Source organism: Vicugna pacos, chromosome 17, assembly GCF_048564905.1.
Source record: "Vicugna pacos chromosome 17, VicPac4, whole genome shotgun sequence".
Lineage (NCBI taxonomy): Eukaryota > Metazoa > Chordata > Mammalia > Artiodactyla > Camelidae > Vicugna > Vicugna pacos.
The window spans coordinates 27,559,410-27,581,283 of record NC_133003.1 but is presented as its reverse complement, the minus strand read 5'-3'; the positions used below and the strand labels follow the sequence as shown (position 1 = coordinate 27,581,283).

At 43.8% G+C, this 21,874-nt stretch overlaps 1 protein-coding gene across 1 annotated transcript in view; it reads left to right on the top strand.

Moving 5' to 3' along the window:
- Positions 1-3,226: 3,226 nt before the first annotated feature.
- Positions 3,227-21,874, top strand: part of ARHGEF3 (Rho guanine nucleotide exchange factor 3) — a 242,922-nt gene continuing 224,274 nt past the window's right edge. The window contains exon 1 of the mRNA XM_031686399.2: positions 3,227-3,282. Within this exon, the coding sequence (XP_031542259.2) occupies positions 3,239-3,282 (44 nt within the window). The 5' untranslated portion in view covers positions 3,227-3,238. The remainder of the gene's footprint in view (positions 3,283-21,874) is intronic.

Genomic DNA, 21,874 nt, shown 5'->3' with positions numbered 1-21,874 from the left:
GGAATGCAGCCCTGATGACCCATTTCTGACCTCAGAATTGTACGGTGACAAATTTATGTTGCTTTAGGCCACACAGCTTGTGATTATTTGTCTTAACAGTAGGCAACTAGTACAGAGCTGTTATGCCTAATACTACTGAGAACATTTTGTAAAACGTGTCTTGGTGCGTGTATGGACCCAGGAGCAAATGCAGATTGAGTGGATATCGCCACCATCTTCCCGGGCGATTGGACCAATTTATGCCCCCACCAGTTCTGGTTGTGAGAGTTCTGCTTGCTTCACGTCCTCACCAACTCTTGGTCTTCCTGAGAAGAGGTACTTTTCAATTAAGAATTAGCAAGATTTGGTGTCAGTGGATGCCTTGGAGGAAGCTGCTGCTGAGCAGACGCTGGTCACTGCTGATCCAGCTGGCTGAGGGGAGGAAGGGGGAAGCAGTGGTGCCAGTTTCCAGTTGGGGAGAATTCGGATTCCTCTTCCACGGGAGTGACCAGCATAGGAAATACTGATTAGCTTTAGGTTAATACAGAGCTTTCTGGCTGAAGAGTTAGAACAGCACTTACCTGTGTAACTTTCTGATTACCTAAGGTTAGTGGTGGGTCTTGTGAAGTGGGGGAAAGGCCTGTGCTGTTCAGCCAGCTCCTCAGAGTTTGAAAACTGCCCTCACATAAGTGCCGTGGCCTTAATCGCAAGCTAATCACGACTTCTGCGAGCTCCGGAAACGGGTGTGATCCTGCCTTCCCTGCAGGGCTGTGGAGGGAGAGAGGAGCCTCTGTGTGAGCACCGGGAGGTTACTGCCTGAAAATAGGAGGTGCTGAGTCAGCCGCGGCTCTGGGGGTTACCGACAGCAATACTGAGCACATAAACTCCTACGGCAGTTGGCAGTGCCGGGTTCAGAGTGTTCAGGGGCTGAGTGGCTGTCTTGAGAGGTGTCTGAAACTGTCACTCACTTGGTGGGCATCCAGGGTGAGTGAGGTCAGTCCCTCTAGGGCTTTATAGAGACACTGTCTCCCCACAACCCTGAAACTGCTTTTGAAACTATCTGTTCACCCATCCATTCATTCAGCAGTTACTGAGCTTTACCTTGCATTATATATAATATGACGGTTAGGAACACCGACCCGCTGACCAAATGTCTACTTCAAGTCTTGGCCTTGCATTTTGCTGTCTATATGGCCTTTGACAAATATTAACCCAGTTTCCCCAGTCATAGAGTGAGGCAGTACCTGCCTCCAGGGGCTGTGAGCATTTGATAAGATAATCCATGTTCGTGTCTGCGCCTTGGGCATCCCTCAGTGCTGGGGTACAGAGATGGGTGCCCCCAGTCTCTGCTTCTAGCCACAGGCTGAAGGGCAGTGGTTTCTTGATGGCTTTCACAGAAAACCTTCTCCAGCATTGGGAGGGAAAAACCTAGAACCCTGACCCAGAACTAGTCAGGGGGTCCGTGGAGGGCAGGCTTCTCACAGGTGCTCAGGAGATGCAGTGGCACCTCTGGGACTCTGATTTCAAGTCCCACTACCCTTTTGTCTCTCCTCTTCCCAGGATCCACATCTTGCCTCTTGCTTTATTCTAGGTCCCTCCATAATGTACGTGCCTCAGCTGAGGAACTCTGAAGGAAGCCAGAGTAGTGGATCCAGATGGACCTAGACAGGGGCCCAGATGCTAACAGTATCTCACAGTGTGCTCTTTGCAAGTTAAAAGAGCAGCATTGGAGGCTGGGGCTTCTCTCCAACACTGACCCTGTCCAGTGCCTCATGGTGCAGGGGTCCCAGGTGTCTGATCCTGCTCACTTGGATCTGAAAGTTTATCCACATGGTGCTTTGATCTGGGGGCAGGCCAGACCCACAGGGAAGCAGATGGAGGAAGATGGATGGGAGATTGGCCAAGCGTGACGCTCAACAGCCAACACAGCTGATGCAGTGGAGCTGGGTGGTAAAGACAGCACAGCATGTCAAATCTATCCTGGACCCCCTTTTGCCTAGGAGGCTCCAGGTTGGAGACCAGCCCTCAGTATGGTCTGCACAGCTTGTTCTAGCATTGAAACTGACAGCTGTTTCTTTGTTTACAAATGAAGTAGCTGGTTCATGTTCAGGGCCATGTACAAAGAGAATCTGTCTTTTAACGCTAAAACCGCACCCGGAGTCGGGAGGAATGCAGTGCCTGAGACTGGAGAGGGAACCTCCAAGTCACATCTCAGACTCACCCTGAGGCAGACGCTCAGGGGGTGGAATAGTGGGCGGACTCCCCCACCATCCACCATTGAAATGTTCTGACTCCAGCTCTGTTTCTCCGTCTCTACCCCTATGCCTCTTAGTCTCTGTCGCACCTAAGCTCACAGACTCGAATCCTTAAATGTGGGTGTCGTGTACCTTTGGATGGTGTTTTATCATCCCGTGTGGTCATTCTGTGAATGAAGCTCACAAGTCTGACTTGGAGGTCCCAGTGTTCCTCATTCCATACCAGGTGCTCTGTTCTCGAGAGGCTTCACGTGGGAAGAGATGATATGCTTATTAACCTCTCTTCATCCATTAAACTCTGATTGAGTACCTACTTGAAACTACATATAATTGAAATTGCCCAAAATAGTTTGTCCTGTCTCCATAGACACAGCATGTCCCAAGTTCCAAATAACCAAGCCCACTCTTGGAAGGGCCCTGATGAGAATATTTAACTATAGTACAAAACCGTTAAAAATAGGGCCCAATTAAATTTAACGTTTTATTAAACTTAAAGTGACTTAAAGAAGAAAGAACATTCTCTCTAAGGTAGTAGTTCCAAGGAGAGAGGGCACCTGTGCTCCATGCAGTCAGTCTTAGGCTGAGGTGCCTTCTATCTTGTTGCTCTGTTGTTTCTAAGTGCTATGTCGTCATCTGCATGGTCAGAGCTGAGTTCTAGCCAGTGGGAACCCGTGGGAAGGGCGGACAAAGCATGCTCATGTCTTGAGATGCAGGTGAAGAAGGGGCACTGGTCATTGCCTCTCACATTCCATTGGGAACTCAGATCCCTGGCTGTACCTAGTTACAAGGATGCCTGGGAAATGTAGTGCTTGACAAAGCTCCAGTAACTATAAACAAAGGGGAGAATGGATTTTGATGGACACTGGGGGGGCTTTGACATATTCCCTTTGTATGTATTTAATGCTCCTCTTTATGTGTTTAAATGTAAATGCACGCAGATTGTAAATGTTGGTTATTTTGCTTTTTCAGAAAGAAGACCTGGGCCCATGGACAGTTCCAGAGTAATGAATCAGTGTGTCTTCAGAGGAATGGAAGAAAACAAGGAAAGGTGAAAATATCTTTAAAAATTAAAATAAAAAAATTCTAACATGCAACAATTAAATGCAATGCACGGCTTCTTCTAAGCCTGTGTATATCATCAAGAATTTGGAGATAGCAAAATTTCATGAGTCCCTCTCTTATCTTGAATTTTTGACCCCAGAGGAGGGATTCCTTTGTCAAGTATAAGGGAATTTTTCTAAGATTTAGAAGGAAGAGTTGGTATAAATAGAACTGATGTGGTATAAAATTAAATATCTAATTCTAAAAACAATGGACACTCATTCCAAGAAACTATGGACGCATGCTCGGATGTACTGTGTCTACCTGCATTTGTGGGTGGCCAGTCCTCCAAGAGGAGGCAAAGACAGACCCTTAGCTCTTGGCAGCTACATCTTCTCTTGAAGTCATCATCTCTTCCTGTTCCTTCCACTTACTCTTTTTTTTCCTTAAAAATATACATGTTGATTTAATTTACCTATAACACCCAAGGAATGAGTGGCAAAATTTTCCTGGTTAAAAATGAGTGAAGTCCCCATTGACCTCCCAATTTCATTCCCAGCCCCCACCCCACTCCTTCCTTTCCCAGAAGTAACCACTGTGATCTACTTTGTGCATTTCCTTCCAGAACTTTTTCTAGGTGTGTATATACTTAGGGGAAAAGAGTCATTCTTTCATTTCTTCCTCTTTTTCTTTCTTTCTGTTCTTTAAATATGGTCTGTTTTACTCTGCTTGTTGGTCTATTCTGTAACTTTTCAAAAAATTCAATCATATGTCCTAAAATATTTTCAAGGCAGTATGTGTGAATCTACCTTGTTTTGCTGCAAGGTGAATATTGTATCCATGGCATGAGCATCTCACTGTTTATTGAGCCATTTTCCTGTTGGTGGTGGGTAGCTGGGTTCTGGTTTTCGCCCTGGTGGCGGTGCTGTGATGCACTTCCTGGTATATGCCTCCAAGCACACGGGCAGATAGTTCTCTCAGGTGGTTACTAGGAGCAAAGATGGGCCATCTTGTGCATGCATCTAAGAAATGAATAAGAACCATCAATCATTCTCTAAAGAGCACCACTATCAATTGGTTACCAGATTTCCTTTTTGCCCACCTCCTGCCACACCTCAGCCCTTTACGCTTTTTAATTTTTCACCAGTCTTTTGGGTGAAGAGTGGTATCCCTCAGTGGTTGTAATTTCCTCCCCCTTCTCTTTACTCTGGGGAAATTAATCTTTTCACATCTCTCAGTTTCCCAATGGCTCTGGCGAGCCTCCATCCTCATAGGGACCCTGGGACTATCCTGAGGCCCAGGTCATCTGGGCAGCCCTGCTCCTTTCCAAGAATGGGCACCTCTTTGTTTCTCCTCAGAAAGTATCCAAGTCTGCTCTTCCAGAAGAGTGCCTCCCAGGGTCACCTGCTTATCCCCGGATCTCTGGGGAGGGGTTGGGAGAACGTTGGCTGGATTTCCCTACTTAGGTGGTTTCATTCCACCACCACCATCAGCAGCAACAACCTGAGTATTTACTCTGTGTCAGGCTCTGTGCAGATTCCTTGGCTTACTCACCTCATTTAATTCTCTCCATGACCCTATAAGGTAGGGAGTTGTGCTGTTACCCCCATGATGTCCATTAGGTGACATTAGGACAGACATTCATTCAAAACCAACCCAAACAACAAAAAGAAAACTAACAAAATCTCTGTGTAACAAAAACCCCAGCTCCCACCCATTCTCTCACTTTGAGTGACAGACAGATCCATGCTTGCTGAGTGGCGAGTTCTCCTGTTGTCATTGCTTGGGAGCCGTCAGGTCCATGTTTGCAGTGGCCTTGACCACATTCAGTTGTTCTTGGGCATCCGTAGTCTTCCCAGAGGAGAGTGTAGGAGTGGAGAGTGGTGGTTTGGGTTTTGTCTGCCTCCACCGTGTGAACACGGGCCCTTGTGTTTCACCAGCCCCTCCGTCCTTGGGTACAGTTGTGGGTGGTGGTCTCACTCGTATTTGTCCAAAGTACTTCTCTGGAAAGGGGCTTTCTAGGTTGAGCATATTTGTCATGGGGAGTAAATCTACTTTGCTAGGATAAATATGCCCACTGAGCTGTGACCAGAGAGGAAGTTCTTCGCTCACCCCCACAGACCTGATCAGTACCTTTACACCTCACTCTAACGGCAGGCAGAGTGCAGTTTTCAGAGGTCTTCCTGAGCCCAACCCCGTGTCCCACATTATGTTTCAGGGACATAAACATGCAGAGGTCCTAGGCTCACGGTGTAATTTGTTGCTTGTCCATCATTACAGTGGTGAGCGGTCAGGCCTAGACTGATGAATTGATCCACAGAGTGAGTGATGAGTTCACACAGAGGCAAGCCTGGGGCTCAGCCCTCTGGGGGCTGGCTCTGACTCGTTGCACATCCCGGCTACTTCTCGTGTGATTATTAGGACACTGAACAGCATCTGTTCCAAAAATTGAGCTTATTAAGCAGCCCTTGCTTTGAAGGAAACCAGCCCATTGATCAATCAGTTGATTAGTCATTCAGTGGGCATTTATTGAGTACTACTGTGTGCACCAGAGACAGCAAGATAGGTAAGATATGAATTCTCTGGGAATTCAGTCTTGGTGGGGGGTGGGGTGGGCATTTGCACACACTATGAGCAATGGTTAAGTGGAAAACTTTAATTCTTCGTTGGTCTCTGGGAATAATAATATTATCTCCTGCAGTGGGTTGTTGGGGAGTGTCCTGAGTTAATCATAGTAAAGCACTGGCACCGAGAAAGCACCCGATGAAGGCAGCTCTTTTCATTTTTGTTTCCTTCTATTCCCACATAGAGAGAGGAGCCTAGGAAGATTTTTTTATCTCGAAATTGATGGGGCCAGACTTGTGTTGCAGAAACGGTAGTCAGTTGACATAACTTCTCATCCTATATGTCATTATCTTGCTGATCTCTGCCTTGCGGTGGGGCCAGGTCTTGCCTGTTTTGTTCGCTATTGTTTACTCAGAACCCAGCACACAGTAGGTGTTCACTAATATTTCTGGACTGAGAGTGTAGGGGTAGGATAACGACAAGGGCGGGGCCCTGGATCCTTGAGGTGAGATGCTGTGACGAAGCCTGCCAGGGGGAAGGACCTAAACTCTCCTGGGGCCAATCCCCGTTTCCCGAGGGGAGGGGCTCCCGGGAGGCCCTGCCCACAGACCACACTCCCCTCTGCGGGGACGTAGTTTTGCTCCAGTGCTTTATGAACATTTTGTCTTTTAGCCAAGTGACTTTATTGAGGGGAGACCTAGTTCACAACATTTATTAACTGAGCAACTATTACTGGCCACTGGTACTTCTGGATGCCATCTCACAAGAACACAGGATTTCTAGGAGATTAAGCCCCTGAGAGTGCAGTTTTGTGCTGCCATCCACGATGTTGGGTGGATAATATCACTTCTCTGTGCCTCAGTTTCCTCAGCTGGGTGGTAATGAAGGTAGGCAAGTGGAAATTTTTTTTTTTAACATTTTTTATTGATTTATAATCATTTTGCAATGTTGTGTCAAATTCCAGTGTAGAGCACAATTTTTCAGTTATACATGAACATATATATATTCATTGTCACATTTTTTTCTCTGTGAGCTACCATAAGATCTTGTATATATTTCCCTATGCTATACAGTATAATCTTGTTTAACTATTCTACAACTTTCAAATCCCAGTCTGTCTCTTCCCACCTCCTGCCCCCTTGGCAACCACAAGTTTGTATTCTATGTCTGTGAGTCTATTTCTGTTTTGTATTTATGCTTTTTAGATTCCACATATGATCGATCTCATATGGTATTTTTCTTTCTCTTTCTGGCTTACTTCACTTAGAATGACATTTTCCAGGAACATCCATGTTGCTGCAAATGGAGTTATGTTGTTGGTTTTTATGGCTGAGTAGTATTCCACTGTATAAATATACCACCTCTTCTGTATCCAGTCACCTGTTGATGGACATTTAGCTGTTTTCATGTCTTGGCTATTGTAAATAGTGCTGCTGTGAACATTGGGGTGCAGGTGTCATCCTGAAGTAAGGTTCCTTCTGGATATACGCCCAGGAGTGGAATTCCTGGGTCATATGATAAGTCTATTCCTAGTCTTTTGAGGAATCTCCATACTGTTTTCCACAGTGGCTGCACCAAACTGCATTCCCACCAGCAGTGAAGGAGGGTTCCTTTTCTCCACAGCCTCTCCAGCATTTGTCATTTGTGGAGTTTTGAATGATGGCCATTCTGACTGGTGACTAGTTTTGATTTGCATTTCTCTGATAATTAGTGATATTGAGCATTTTTTCATGTGTCTATTGATCGTTTGTATGTCTTCCTTGGAGAACTGCTTGTTTAGGTCTTCTGCCCATTTTTGGATTGGGTTGTTTATTTTTTTCTTATTGAGTCGTATGAGCTGCTTATATATTCTGGAGGTCAAGCCTTTGTCGGTTTCATTTGCAAATATTTTTTCCCATTCCGTAGGTTGTCTTTTTGTTTTACTTATGTTTCCTTTGCTGTGCAGAAGCTTGTAAGTTTCATTAGGTCCCATTTGTTTATTCTTGCTTTTATTTCTTCTAGGAGAAAATTTTTGAGATGTATGTCCGATAATGTTTTGCCTATATTTTCCTCTAGGAGGTTTATTGTATATCGTCTTATGTTTAAGTCTTTGATCCATTTTGAGTTTATTTTTGTGTATGGTATAAGGGAGTGTTCTAGCTTCATTGTTTTACATGCTGCTGTCCAGTTTTCCCAGCACCATTTGCTGAAGAGACTGTCTTTATTCCATTGTATATTCTTGCCTCGTTTGTCAAAGATCAGTTGACCAAAAGTTTGTGGGTTCATTTCCAGGCTCTCTATTCTGTTCCATTGGTCTATATGTCTGTTTTTGTACCAATACCATGCTGTCTTGATGACTGTAGCTCTATAGTATTGTCTGAAGTCTGGGAGAGTTATTCCTCCAGCCTCTTTCTTTCTCTTCAGTAATGCTTTGGCAATTCTAGGTCTTTGATGGTTCCATATAAATTTTATTATGATTTGTTCTAGTTCTGTGAAATATGTCCTGGGTAATTTGATAGGGATTGCATTAAATCTGTAGATAGACAAGTGGAATTTCTGATGTCCACAGAGGATCATTTTTTTTTCTCCTCTAGGGATTGATTGATTGATTGATTTAAACAATTAGGAGTAAGAGTTACACTGTCTGATATAATTCACAGAGGAGAATTTTGAGGGGAGAATTCTATGCCCTTATTATAAATCTTTCCTATAAATGGCCTTGTGATGTTTCCTTGAAATGGATGGATGGTTAGGACCCAGCCCATGCTAGAGAAGTGGAAAGGTTTACATTCATTCATTCATTTGTCAGTCAGTCAGTCAGTCAGTGAACATCCCATCCTTGCTCAGCAGCCCTAAGCACTTCTGGAAAATGCTCAATTAAGGTGTTAGGCTTTCCTTGCAGGGCCTTTCACTCTCAGGTTGTACAAATGCATGTCTCTTTTATGACATTAAAGATCTTCTCTGGCTCACTCCTTTATTCCAGGATGCTTTGAGCACCTCATTTGGGCTGGCTTTGCTAGACTTCACTGACCTGGAAGGCAGGGCCTTGTCTGGTGCAGTGACCTCCCACTTCTGGCACAGGGCCCAGCACACAGGAGGCTCTCTCAGTCTGAGTGGACAGAATTGGCTAGCAAACAGTAATTTTTAGATGGTAGGATGAAGGGCTGTGTCCCAAATTGAGATTTGCCCCTGTGCTGTGTTGTGTTTTCATGCTGCGAGGTGGGCTGCCTTGAGAGCCCTCACCTTCAGACGGTTCGTTTCACTGCTTGTTGTTAGTTGTTCTCCAATTATCAGCTTCCATCTTGTCCTTAGGCGGGAGCCGTTTGGGTCACTGATTTTTATGAGCTCTTTGTTCACTGGCCCAAGGGCTGTGTGAGGCCTGCCTCACCTCCTCCACCCTCCAGAAGTCCAGCCGCTGACCTTGAGAAGCTGGAGACCCAACAGAAGAGAGCATAACCTCTCCTGACCTGAAGCTCTAGCCTTAACTCTCAGACTCACCAGCCCTGTGACCTTGACCGAGGCACTTCTCCTCTCCAAGGTGTCTTCTTGGAGAGCCCATCAGCATTCCCCACAGTTTGCTCCTCAGAACAAGGTTTCCTCCAAACATCAGTAGGCTCTGTAGGGAAAAAGGAGGGGCCTGTCACCAAACTTGTTTGGGCATTGCTAGCTTAAGTTCAGTTAATAAATGTGGCCTCTCTCACAGGACCCAGCAGAACCTATAAAAGGTCAGCATGCAAGGAGGGGTCTCTTGAGAGCGGGTAGAGTGTGCAGCCCCGCCCCCAACCTGTCCCCCTCCGCTGTTGCACAGATCACACCCGGAACATGCTGGACTGGGAGACTGTGAAGCTTCCCCTCAGTGCCTCAGTGATGTGCCTGGGACAGAGAGGCAAAGTAACCAAAGACACAGATGTTGGGTTTTTGAATGGTTTAGCCTTTTTTTTTTTTCTGATAGGAACTTTATGGAAGGCAAAATATGGAAGAGGTCTTCCAATCTCTGTCACAAGCCTACCAGTGAGTGAGTTGAGAACAAGAACAAGGGAGGGTTGAGTATCTTTATAAAGGTTTTTATTCAGGAAGGAACTCTCCCTTGCAAAGAACACTGGGCTGCAAGTTGAAAAACCCTCTGTGTAAACTCTGCCCTGGCCTCTTCCTGGCTGTGTGACCTTGGGTGTGTCTCTTTTCTTCTCTCTTATATCTCTCATTGGCTTAAAAGAAGGATTGATTCATTGATGATTTTCCTTTCAACTCTAAAATTTTAGGTGTACTGTTTCAAACAGCTGTAAACCCCCTGAGAGTAGGCGTGGTCTGTGTCTCATTGATTTCTCAGGGCAGTGCCTGGGGTAGAGTCCTAACTCACTAAAAGTGTGTTGAGTAGGTATGAAGATGAAACAGTCTCATTATTACACTCATTGGCATACGACCCCCCCGGACTGTGCCACTTTAAATGATTGTTAGAGTAATTGAAGGAGTACATGTGATCTTTGAGACGCACCACGACCCCATGAGGAAGGCGATGTTGTTTTACAGATGAGGAACTGAGACTCTCAGAGGCAAAGGGCCAGGTTGTGGTCCTGTAGCAGGAATGGAGGAGCCAAGACCCCAACCCAGGCTCCTGAGCCTCAACTTCTGCTTTGTTGTGGTTTTTTCACTCAGCCAACTCTTCATCTGTCCTTGGACTGGCCAGAGGCATTAATTAGAACAGTATTTTGGAAGATCTGCTATGAAGCCACTGGAAAAAGCCTTTCAGTTCTCCTGGGAACCTGGCTAATTCCGTACACAGCAAGTTATATTATCTGCCAGTTCTGGGAACCTCCTAAGTGGCTTTCTTAGACGTTGGCTACAGACATCACAGCAACTAAGCAGAATACACATTGTTTGCCTCCATTCTGCAGGTGAGGAAACAGTTTTAAGCATCAGGTAATTGTTGGGCTCAGACTTACACATGTGTCTTTGGCACTCTTAAGGGAGAAAGCCCCTGGCCTTCTCACCATCTCCTCTGCTTCTCCTCTAAGTGGAACCCTCATCATACCTTGTCCCTGCAGGTGGGAGCTCCGAGCTCCTCTGCAGAGTGGCTGCCCCAGAAGTGGGACTGGGCTTTAGCCAAGGTGATCTGTTGTGCTGGAGGATGGGCGTTCTGGTCTTATTGGGAGCCCGGCAGCGTGTTTCTAATTCCAGGCAGTCTCTTTCTCACAGGGGGGCCCTCGTGATGGCAGGAGCTGCTGGGAGGGTGTTAGAAGAAATTGTGAAGACCCTGCCCAGTTGTTGAAGTTTTCCAAGTCTCTGTGAACCAGAGACCATCTGTGAGGTGGTAACAGTGGTACTTAGGTCGTCAAGTTGGTGTGAAGATTCAGTGTGGTAGGAAGTCCCTAGCTTGTGGTCACTGGGCACCTGGCTAACACCCTGCGCCTGGCTTTAGTCTGTCATTGGCCTGTAAATCATTCTCCCACCAACCACAGGACCCAGGAGGATCTGTCAGAACGCATCCCCTCTACTTTTCTATAACAGTCCTATGGTGATCACTTTGAAAAATTCGCTCAGCCTTTATTTGAGTACTGTTGTGTGCTCAGTGCTCTCTCAGGCACCCTGGACCTTGCTTCTGGTCTAGAAGGGGCAATGACTGTATGTAATAGGAGACAGGAGGGGTTAAGGAAGGGCCTGGTGGGGTCTGGCACAGTGTGCACTTAGACTGACGGGGACTCGAATGGGCACAGGACTTAGATGGAACGCAGTGCAGGCATCTGGCAGGGGAAGCTCGTCCACCTCCACCCTGGGGACCGACAGCGCCGATCCTGATGCTGAGCCCTTGCCGAGTGGGGACCATGTGCGTCAGTCTCCCTCCAGGGAATCTGATGGAAAATTCCTGTCAGGCAAGAGCGTGGCACATTCCCTGAAGGTAAATAGACCTTTTCAACTCTGAGGGCCAAGAATCAGGCTTGGACAGCTGTGTTGGGCTGGGGGTGGGGTCATGCAAAGCCCTGATGGTTGAAGTGCTCATGGCCCTACAGAGGGACGGGATTATCAAGATGCATTTATGAAGCAGTGGTTTTGTGTGGGGTGCTTGGCCAGGGTGTGGATGGAGAGGGTCCTGGGACTGTTGTTCTCCAAGTGGGAGAAGAGCATGGGAGCTAAACAGGAAGTGACACAGGAGTGTTGGAGAGGAGCTCTGAGTGGGTGGGAAGGAGGCCTGGGGTCAAGTCATGGTTTGGGGCTAGGATTAAGGGAAGGGCAAGGGCAGATTGTGGGGGATGGGGAGGAGTTCAAGTTTGTAGTCTTTGCCTATTTCCATGGTGTAAATACTCCCACCACAGCTAGCTTCAACCTATTCATGAAAATCACTGAGCTGTGCACCGTCAGCCCCCACCCCCTCCACCCTGCATGAGCTGGCTTCACCACACCCCTGAGTTAGGGTGAGGGTCTAGCCACCCCTCTGAGTGCACTTTCTGATCTCTGAAGTGAGTAAGTGGGACCAGACAACAAGAAATTTCTTGGTGAGCTGCAGAGCATCATGTAAATGTACAATAGTGAAGATTCCTCACAGCTCTCAAGTCTTATGAATAACCCTGTCCCTAACTCTTCTACTCAGGATCCATGGTCAAGAGAGGGGTGTGTTGTTCTGATCTATTTAAAACCTTTTTTTTCTTTTATTGCTCTAAGAAAATCTAAGTCTTTTCTTTATTTCAAAAAAAGAGTAACAGTTACTTGTAGAAACCTAAGAAACCATAGCAGTTGAAAGAAGAAAATAGAGATTTCTTTGGTCTTTTTAATAGAATCATTGGATTTTTATTGTTAAATTTGACATATAACATCGTGTAAAATTTAAGGCGTATACATATTACTTTTGTACATATTTATATATTGTAATATGGTTGCTGTTGTAATGATATTTATTGCATTATGTACTTGTGGAACAATATTATTGTCTCTAAAGTAGTCCCCCTTTATCAGTGGGGGATATGTTCCAAGACTTCCAATGTCTCCCTGAAATCTCAGATAGTATTAAACTCTATATCTACTATGTTTTTTCCTATACATACTTACTGATGATAGAGTTTAATGTATAAATTAAGCACAATAAGAGAATATCTGAATTGCCAGCATCACTACTCTTGTGCTTTGGGGCTGTTATCAAATAAAACATGGGTTACTTGAACACAAGCCCTGCGATACGGAGACAGTCAATCTGGTAACTGAGAAGGCTGCTAAGTGACTAGTGGGCAGGTAGTGTACACAATGTGTATATGCTGGACAAAGGGATGATTCCCATCCCAGGAGAATTTCATCATGCTACCCAGAATGGCACACAATTTAAAACTTATCAATTGTTTATTTCTGGAATTTTCCTTTTAATATTTTTGGACTGAGGTTGACTGCAAATAACTAAAACTACGGAAAGCAAAACCAAGAATCAGGGAGACAACTGTATTCAATGTACCACACACTGGCTCTCTGTGGCTTATTTAGTGCTCAGTGGATGTGATCTTACTGCTCCCTGAGACCCATCTTCTCATTTTGCCAGTAAGGAAACTGCCCAGAGAGGTGATGTGCCTGGAAGTTCCACAGTGAGTTAGTAGCAGAGATGGAATTGGTACCTGGGTGTCCTGTAGTCATGAATGATGGCAATTAATTGGGCAGAATCAAAGCCCATTTAAAAGTTGTCTTTTGGCAGGTTGTCCTCATGGTTAGGACTGAGGGGTTTCCCTACCCCTCTGTAAATTTGAAGAAGTGAGAAAAGTTTTTGCCGTTTCCCTGATTTCCCTCCTTACTTCCCTTACTATCTCCTTATCCCCAGGACATTGTAGTCTTTCCTCATCCCTTTGATACCTACCGTACTCTTTTCTCACTCCTTCCCCTCCCCTCCCCCACAGTTTTGCTACTGTTTTCATTTTGGTAGTTTGTGGGGGTTTTTTTTTTGGTCAAGTTTTAATTTTCCATGTTGTGGTAATCATAACAGTTTTACGATACTTATTCTCACTTGTTATGTCAGTCATTTTTTGGTTACATTATCTTCATATGCATTCTTTTTAAAGGGCTGTATAATATCTCATTCATTTAACAAATGTTTATTGAGTGGCTGCTGTGTGCCTGGCCATATACTGTGAATGAATGAGCAGGAACTTGACGCTGCTTCTGGCCGCATGGAGGTTCTAGTAAGTGGGAAAGTCAGCTGTTAAGCTCATAATCTCTTGGACAGAAAGTTCTGTTACATTACAGTGATTAAGTTCTGGGTGAGTTTTAATAACCTGTTCTCTACTTCTCAAAGCAAATAAAGGAGAATTTCACTTCTCCAGATGTCACTGGAGTTCTTTATCTTTTTATTATAATGTGTTATCGAAGAGACTAGGTTTTATCTTGTATTTTTATACTCAACTGTCTGTTTGGAAAATTTGAAAATCTACAGAAAAGTTAATAGATTTTTTTTTCCTGCACCGAGATTTTATTTGAACATTTTGCCTCACTATTCTCTGTGTGTGTGTGTATGTCCACATAAATATTATTTTTTCCTGAATCATTTGGAAACCAATTGCAGATATCCTGACACTTCACCTCTAAATACCTTGGCCTGTAACTTCTAAAAATAGGGACAGTCTCTTTCATATTCACCTACTGTTACCTGTGCAAATTAACAATGATTTTATAATATCTTCTAATATCCAATCCATATTCAAATTTCCTTAGTTGTTCCAAAACACCTTTTCCAGTTCGTTCTGTTTCTTCCTCCCTCCTGCCCCACATCCAGGGAGCATTCCTGGCTGAGGCATTGCATTTGGTTAAGTCTCTTCAGTCCCCTTCAGTCCAAAACAGGGCCTTCTCTTGTATTTGTCCTCCATGACATTGGCTTTTTGAAGCATCAGATCCATATTCTGAATTTGCCCGAGTGTGTCCTTGTGGTGCCATCTGCCGTGTTCCCCCATCCCTTCCCTTCCATGAGCGTCAAGTGAACCCCAGGAACAAGCTCTGCAGTGACAGGGCCTCAGTGGTAACACTGTTGCTCCCCAAGGTCAGGATGACCTGTGGCTGGTGGTGCTGAATTGACACTTGGTTAAGATCACAGCCTGCTCTGTGTTTTGATTTAGATCTCATAGAGATAATAATAATTATACTGACCATAATTCTAACAGTTATTGGGAAGGAAAAACTTTTGTAATAAAAAAAACCCTCTCTCACTCTAAACACAGGACAGGTATTTTGTTTGTTTGTTTTTAAAATTATAGAAACAAGTAGTATAGAAGTACAGCTCTTTTTGTTTTGTTTATTTGTTTAAGACTTCCAAATAAGATTGAGTCTGTTTGATATGGACCTTACAGTTGTGGTTCCTAAGGGAGACATTTCAGAGAAAGCCTCTGAACTTTTTTTTTTAAATATCTGTCCCTCTTTTTTTTTTTAAATTGAAGTATAGTTGATTTACAGTGTTATGTTAGTTTCAAGTGTACAGCAAAATGATTCGGATATATATATGTGTATATACATACACATATATATTTGAGATTATTTTCCATTATAGGTTAGTGTAAGATACTGAATGTAGTTCCCTGTGTTATACAGTAAATCCTTGTCACTTATGTATTTTATGTATAGTAATTTGTATCCCAACACCACTTGCTGAAGAGACTCTTTTCTCCATTGTATATTTTTGCCATCTTTGTCATAGATTAATTGACTGTAGGTGTGTGAACTTATATCTTGGCTCTCCAGCCTGTTCCACTGATTTATATGTCTGTTTTTGTGCCAATACCATGCTATTTTCTTAAACTGAAGTACAGTCAGTTTTCCAGTTTCCACATATGAGTGATATCATATGGTATTTTTCTTTCTCTTTCTGGCTTACTTCACTTAGAATGATGATCTCTGGGTCCATCCATGTTACTGCAAATGGCATTATTTTATTCTTTTTTCTGGCTGAGTAGTATTCCACTGTATAAATATACCACAACTTCTTTACTGAGTCATCTGTTGATGGACATTTAGGTTGCTTCCATGTCTTGGCTGCTGTATATAGTGCTGCTATGAATATTGGGGTGCATATATCTTTTTGAGTTAGAGTTCCCTCCAGATATATGCCCAGGAGTGGGATTGCTGGATCATATAGTAAGTCTATCTTTAGTTTTTTAAGGAATATCCATACTGTTTTCCATTATAGCTGTACCAAACTACATTCCCTCCAATAGCATAGGAGGGTTCCCTTTTCTCCACACCTTCTCCAGCATTTACCTTTTATGGACTTTTGAATGATGACCATTCTGACTGGTGTGAGGTGATACCTCATTGTAGTTTTGCTTTGCATTTCTCTAATGATTAGTGATATTGAGCATTTTTTCATAATACCATGCTATTTTGATTACTGTGGCTCTGTAGTATTGTCTGAAGTCTGGAAGGGTTATGTCTCCGGCTTTCTTCTTTTTCCTTAGGATTTTTTTTTTTTTTTACAAATCTGGATCTTTTGTGGCTCCATATAAATTTTAGGATTATTTGTTCTAGTCCTTTGAAAAATGTCATGGGTATTTTGATAGGAATCACATTAAATCTGTAAATTGCTTTGAATAGTATGGCCCTTTTAATGTTAATTTTTCCAAACCAAGAGCATGTTTTCCTCTTTTTAAATAGACCCAGATCAAGTTTGTGTAGAGTGTGGCTTATGTAGCAGGTTCCAAACTTAGTTTATAATATTCAGGCAGAAAACAAGGCCTCCTCAGAGTTAGAATATCATGGTGGGAGGGGAGTTTTGGAGAATGACAGATTCCCCAAGTTTTACGTATATGTGCCAGTGTGAATGTGTCCATATGAATTCTTGTTGTCTCAAGGGAGTTTGAATGGCGAGTCAAGATGCCAAAAGTAGTATCAGATGTGTTACAGAGAGATGAACCCTGTACCAGTTTGGAGGAGGCATGATGGCAAAGAAGACATGATTTAAAGTCAAGGAAATCTATATCAAGTGCCTACTTGGTGCCACACATTGTACCAGGTGCTGTGAATGAGACAGACTGGCTCTTGTGAACCTTACAGTCTGGAGGGAATGGAACTAAGCATGCCATTTCCAGGCTGATAAGTTGGGGTGGACCTACCATTTCCCAGTGGGGTTAACAGTCAGACAATGGAAACTTATGTGAGGAGTAGTCAGGTAAAGAGTGATCTATTTGAAAAGAACAGCATGTGCAAAGGCCCTGAGGCCAGAGAGAACATGGCATACTGGAAGAAGAGACAGCTGCTCAGTGTGGCTGGGTCATGGAATATGACAGGAGACTGGGAGATTTCAGGATTGGGAGGACTGGGCTCTGTGAGCCTTGGTAGTAAACAGCTTAGATTGTCCTAAGGTCCTGGGAAGCCATTGAACATTTTAAGTAGGGGAGTGACATGATTAGTTTTATGTTTTGAGAAAAGACCTCTGGCTAGAGTAGGAAAAAGATTTGGAGGGAGGCTAAACATGGGGCTGAAAGACCAGCTGGGGATACTGTAGCCATCCAGGAGAGAAGTGACGAAGATAATAAATACTTGTTGAGAATGAGTGGGAAGATGGCTTGGATATCAGTGAGACAGATAGAAATAAATGAAAACTATTTAGGCAGTAGGGTTGAGATTAGATCTGAAAGAATCTTTTCGTTCATCCATCCATAAAACCACCATTTTTTACTGAACCCCTTCTGTGTGTCTAGGATTGGGGGTGTTAGGGGTGGAGGATACAGCAGTGAATGAACACATGTGGTGATCCCTACCTTGATGGAGTTTACCTTCTGGTGAGAGGCAAACTATAAACTGACAAATATATGAAGCAATGTTAGCTGATGATGTGTGCTGTAGAGAAAAATAAAGTAGAATTAAGGGATGGAGAGTAAGATAAGAAATTTTAAACAGGGAAACTGGGAGCGATTTTTTTTTTAGAGAATACCATTTTAGCACAGACCTGAAAGTTGAGAGAGCAAGCCCTTCAACCTTCTCCAGGAAACTCTTGGCAGGCAGAAGGGACAGTACGTGCAAAGGGCCAGGGTTAGGAAAGGGGCTTCGCCTGTATGAGGAGCAGCATGCAGGTCAGTACAAATAAACATGTGTGTTGATCAGTCCGATCAGCCCTCTTACTAAGTGGACACATCTTTTTTTTTTTTATTGAGTTATAGTCATTTTACAATGTTGTGTCAAATTCCAGTGTAGAGCACAATTTTTCATTTATACATGAACATACATACATTCATTGTTACATTCTTTTTGGGGTCACATCTTGAAGAATGGGTCACCTTTCTCTGTGCTAGCAAAGAGAGGGACCTACTGGGCTTGCCCAGGTGACTAGGAAGTGGGCAGTCTCAGAAGATAGGTTCCCAGTCACCCGATATTGTTGAGCCAAGGCAAGATAAGAATCTTTTCGACAAGGTCTGTGTTTGGTTAGAGCTGTGCTGTGTGTTTTAAGCGTTCCACCAAAATCTACACAGGCAGAAAAGAAGGAATGTGACAGTGCACAAGAAGGAATGTGTGTTAGAATAATCGTTTATGTTGGCCAGATCTCTGTCATATTTTTATGCTTTCTTTTTCTTTTTTGGTATATAGGACAGCTTTTGACTAATAACATCTTTTATTAATGTAATTAATATTATGAAATTGTCCTCCTGGTTCTAATAGCTTTTCAGATCTTATTTTATTTATTTATCTTTTTGTTATTGTTGTTGTTGCTGGAAGGAATTTTCCCAGACATAATCACATCACCTGTAATAAAATAAAATTTTGCTTCCTCTTCCTTTTAAATTGGTAATTTTTTTTTCATTTGTCTGACTAGACTGGCAAATGCTTCCTGAATAATGTTAAATAATGGTGAAATCTCAGGTCATTTTTTCCTTAGACTTACTGCAGTGGGAGTGCTCTAACCTTCCCCCACAAAATGTGATACTGGCTTTCAGTGTGGCTTATGGATCTCTTAAGGAAATTTCCCTCTATTCCTATTTTGTTAAAAGATTTTTTAGGAGTCAGGAATAAATGTTGAGATTTAACAAGATTGGCATTTGAGACATATTTTTTTTCTTTTGACTCTGTTCATGAGATGAACTATACCGATAGATTTCTTAATTTTGATCTATCTTTACATTCCTAGTGTGAACCATGTGGTTGTGATGTGTGTTTCTTATAATAAAAAAAGCACTGTAAGTTATTCACCATCATGTAAATGGATGCTCCATGCAGTTGGTTTATCTTGTGGCTTAGAGTAATCCTGTCAGGATAGCTTTACTTCAGTTTGAGAAGTTGGAGCTAGAGTAATGAACAAATCATTTATTCATCAGCCAACATACCACTGTTGAATGCTTGATATGTGCAAAACACTGCTGGGTGGATGGCCTCCAGTGCCCCTTCTGTAACTTGGAAATCTTGTGATTCTGTGTAATGGTTCCATTAGTCAGGATTTGTTCTTGTTGTTACTGTAAGTGACAGAAATGCAAATCAGTCTGGATTAAGCCACATGGGAACTGTAATGGCTCATATAAATGGAAGGCCCAAGAGCAGATAGCTTCAGGCACGGCTGGATCCAGGGGCTCTGCTATTGGGCCTTGGTCTCATTCTTTTCTTCTCTTGGCTCTGCTTTTTTCTATATTGACTTCATTCCCAGGGACCCTTCTTCCACATAGTACCTCCCAGAAGCTCCAGGCTGACATTCTCCCCTAGCTGTGGAGCCAAGTCTATCATTCCCACTTGTTCCAACAGTACTGCCCAAGAAGACTTGTATTTGTCCAGCTTGGGCCGTGTGCTTTCTCCTGGAACTTGAGGGTGGGGGGATAGGGTCAGCCTCACAGGGACCTATGTGGCCCATGAGAGTGGGGAGGGGTGGTCCCCTAATGGGAAGGCCAAGTGCTGGTAACCACAGACAGGGAATCAGATGCTGTGTGGCAGAAACACCTGATGTTCATGATGCTGGGTCAGTGATGCCCTTTTTCTGTAGTCACTGTCCTTTTTCACAGGTGGGAGGGGAGGCTGCCAGGGGCTGGGATTCCTCATCCACCCTGAGAGCCCAGGAAGTCTGTGACCGAATCAGAATTCTAAGTTCCTACCTGAAGTTCTAGGTCCTACTTGCTCCACTGAACTATGCACAGAAACAGGAGTGGAGAGTTCAAACATTAGCCGGACACTTGAGACTTGGTTGTCAAATAAAAGATTTCCCTGGACTCACCCTCACCCCCAACCCCCTAGCGGAACACGGTAGTTCATCTTGGTGATTCTGTATTGTCCCTTTTCGTAATGAACTTAGAAGGTTGACGCTTTTAAAAGGGTGTCTTTGATAGGATGTTAAATTTTTTATGTGGAGCATTTATAGTAGCAAAGTTTTAATGTGACAAAATCTTGCCTGGTCTGATTTGTCATCTCTTACAGACTTCTCTTTCTTTTAACCTTTACTGAATTATAACTACATATGGTGCATGTGCCAACTTGTGAGCAAAGCTTGGTGGGTTTCTGTGTATGTTTGTACTCTTCGGATCAAGGTGCACCTCTTGTTTGAACTCCTACTGTCCCCACCCCCATTTCTTCCCAGGCTCCACTTCCTTCCCTCCACTCCCTACCTCCTCCTTGGAAGAATTGTGGTTTCCTTGCCGTTGCCTGGACTCAGGCTGCACCTAAGAACTCTCTCGGTGCACAGGCCTGAGTCCAGGGACAAAGTTAGAAACCTGCTCCTGGAGACTTGGGCTGGGAAGGGAGGAGGGAAGTCACCCTCCACAGAGGGGAAAAACAGCCTCATGTGAGCCTCCCGGCCGCAGCTGGCCTCCAGTGCCCATCATCTAATTGTGGTACTGGAAGGGCCCCTTGCTGTCCTGCTCTTCCTTCACAGACAGGGAAACTGAGGCCCCAAAAGAGAAGGGATTTGCCCAAGGTCACGGATTGGGCAAGCTGGAGGCCAAGTGGGTGGTCTATAGTCCAGCTGCCCACTGCGCCCCTCCCAGTCAATGAATCCAGGCAGCTTAGCTGTTGAACCTAATCATTCTCTTCCCTCATTTCATGATACTCTTGATTTCTTTTTTCTAGAAAACCTTGAAATTCTGTGAGAGATGGTATATATAACAGAAAGAATGTAAATACTGGAATCTGACATTTTTGGGTTCAAATTCCTGCTCTGCGTTGGCAAGGATGTAACCTCCCTGAACCTCAGTGTCTTCATCTGTAAATGGGATAATATTAATACCAATCTCATAGGGTGGTTGTAAGGATTAAATGAGACGATATGTAAGCCATGCTCGGCACACAAGCTGTTTTTATTTCTGAAAAGCCAGGTCATAGCCTTACTTGGGAGGAAGGTGAGAAGTGACATAAAAGTGAGCTGAAAAAATTGCAGCCTCCTGCCAAATGTGAACGCTTTAGTATAACTTTGATTTTATAATTCTAAATTAGTTTAGTAATTGGTGATAGCATGGTAGTTAAGAACACAGCCTCTGGAGATGGAATTGCCTTGGTTCCAATCCTGACTGTATTACTGTGTAACCTCGGGTAAATTACTTAACCTCTCTGTGCTGTCATTTCCTTGAATGTAAAATGAAGCTAATAATAAGCTTACCTTCTAGGGTAGTTCTGAGTGTTAACTGAGATAATTTGTATAACACACTTTCTTAGCCCTTAGCTGATGTATAATAAATGTGGGTTATTATTGCTGACAAATTGACCTATATTTCTCCATGGTCTTTAAACATCTTGGTGGAAGTTTGCCTTGATTTTCACTTTGTGCTCTCTTTGTCGTGGAGCTTCAGAAAAGTTGTCTCCCATGCCTGTTTCTCTCAGCTTATGTTGGTGACTGAATTCGGGAAGAGAAGGCTGACCGCTTGCTCGGATAGCAGCATCCTCTGGAAGCTGCAGGAAGAGGTCCGCTCTTGGAGAAGTGTGAATGGGCCACTCTCCTGGGTTGAACGTTTTGTCCATTGGGGACAATGTGTGGCTTTCATGGGTGACTCAACTGGGGGCAGCGGTGACCACAGCATGGGAAAATTGGAATGGAGTTCAAGCTCACGTGTACCAAGACAGTGTCTTGGTCACTGCACCACGGGAGCTGGTGGGGGCAGGGATGGTTGCTTCTCCAAGGACCAAGGAGTCAGCTCAACTAGCAG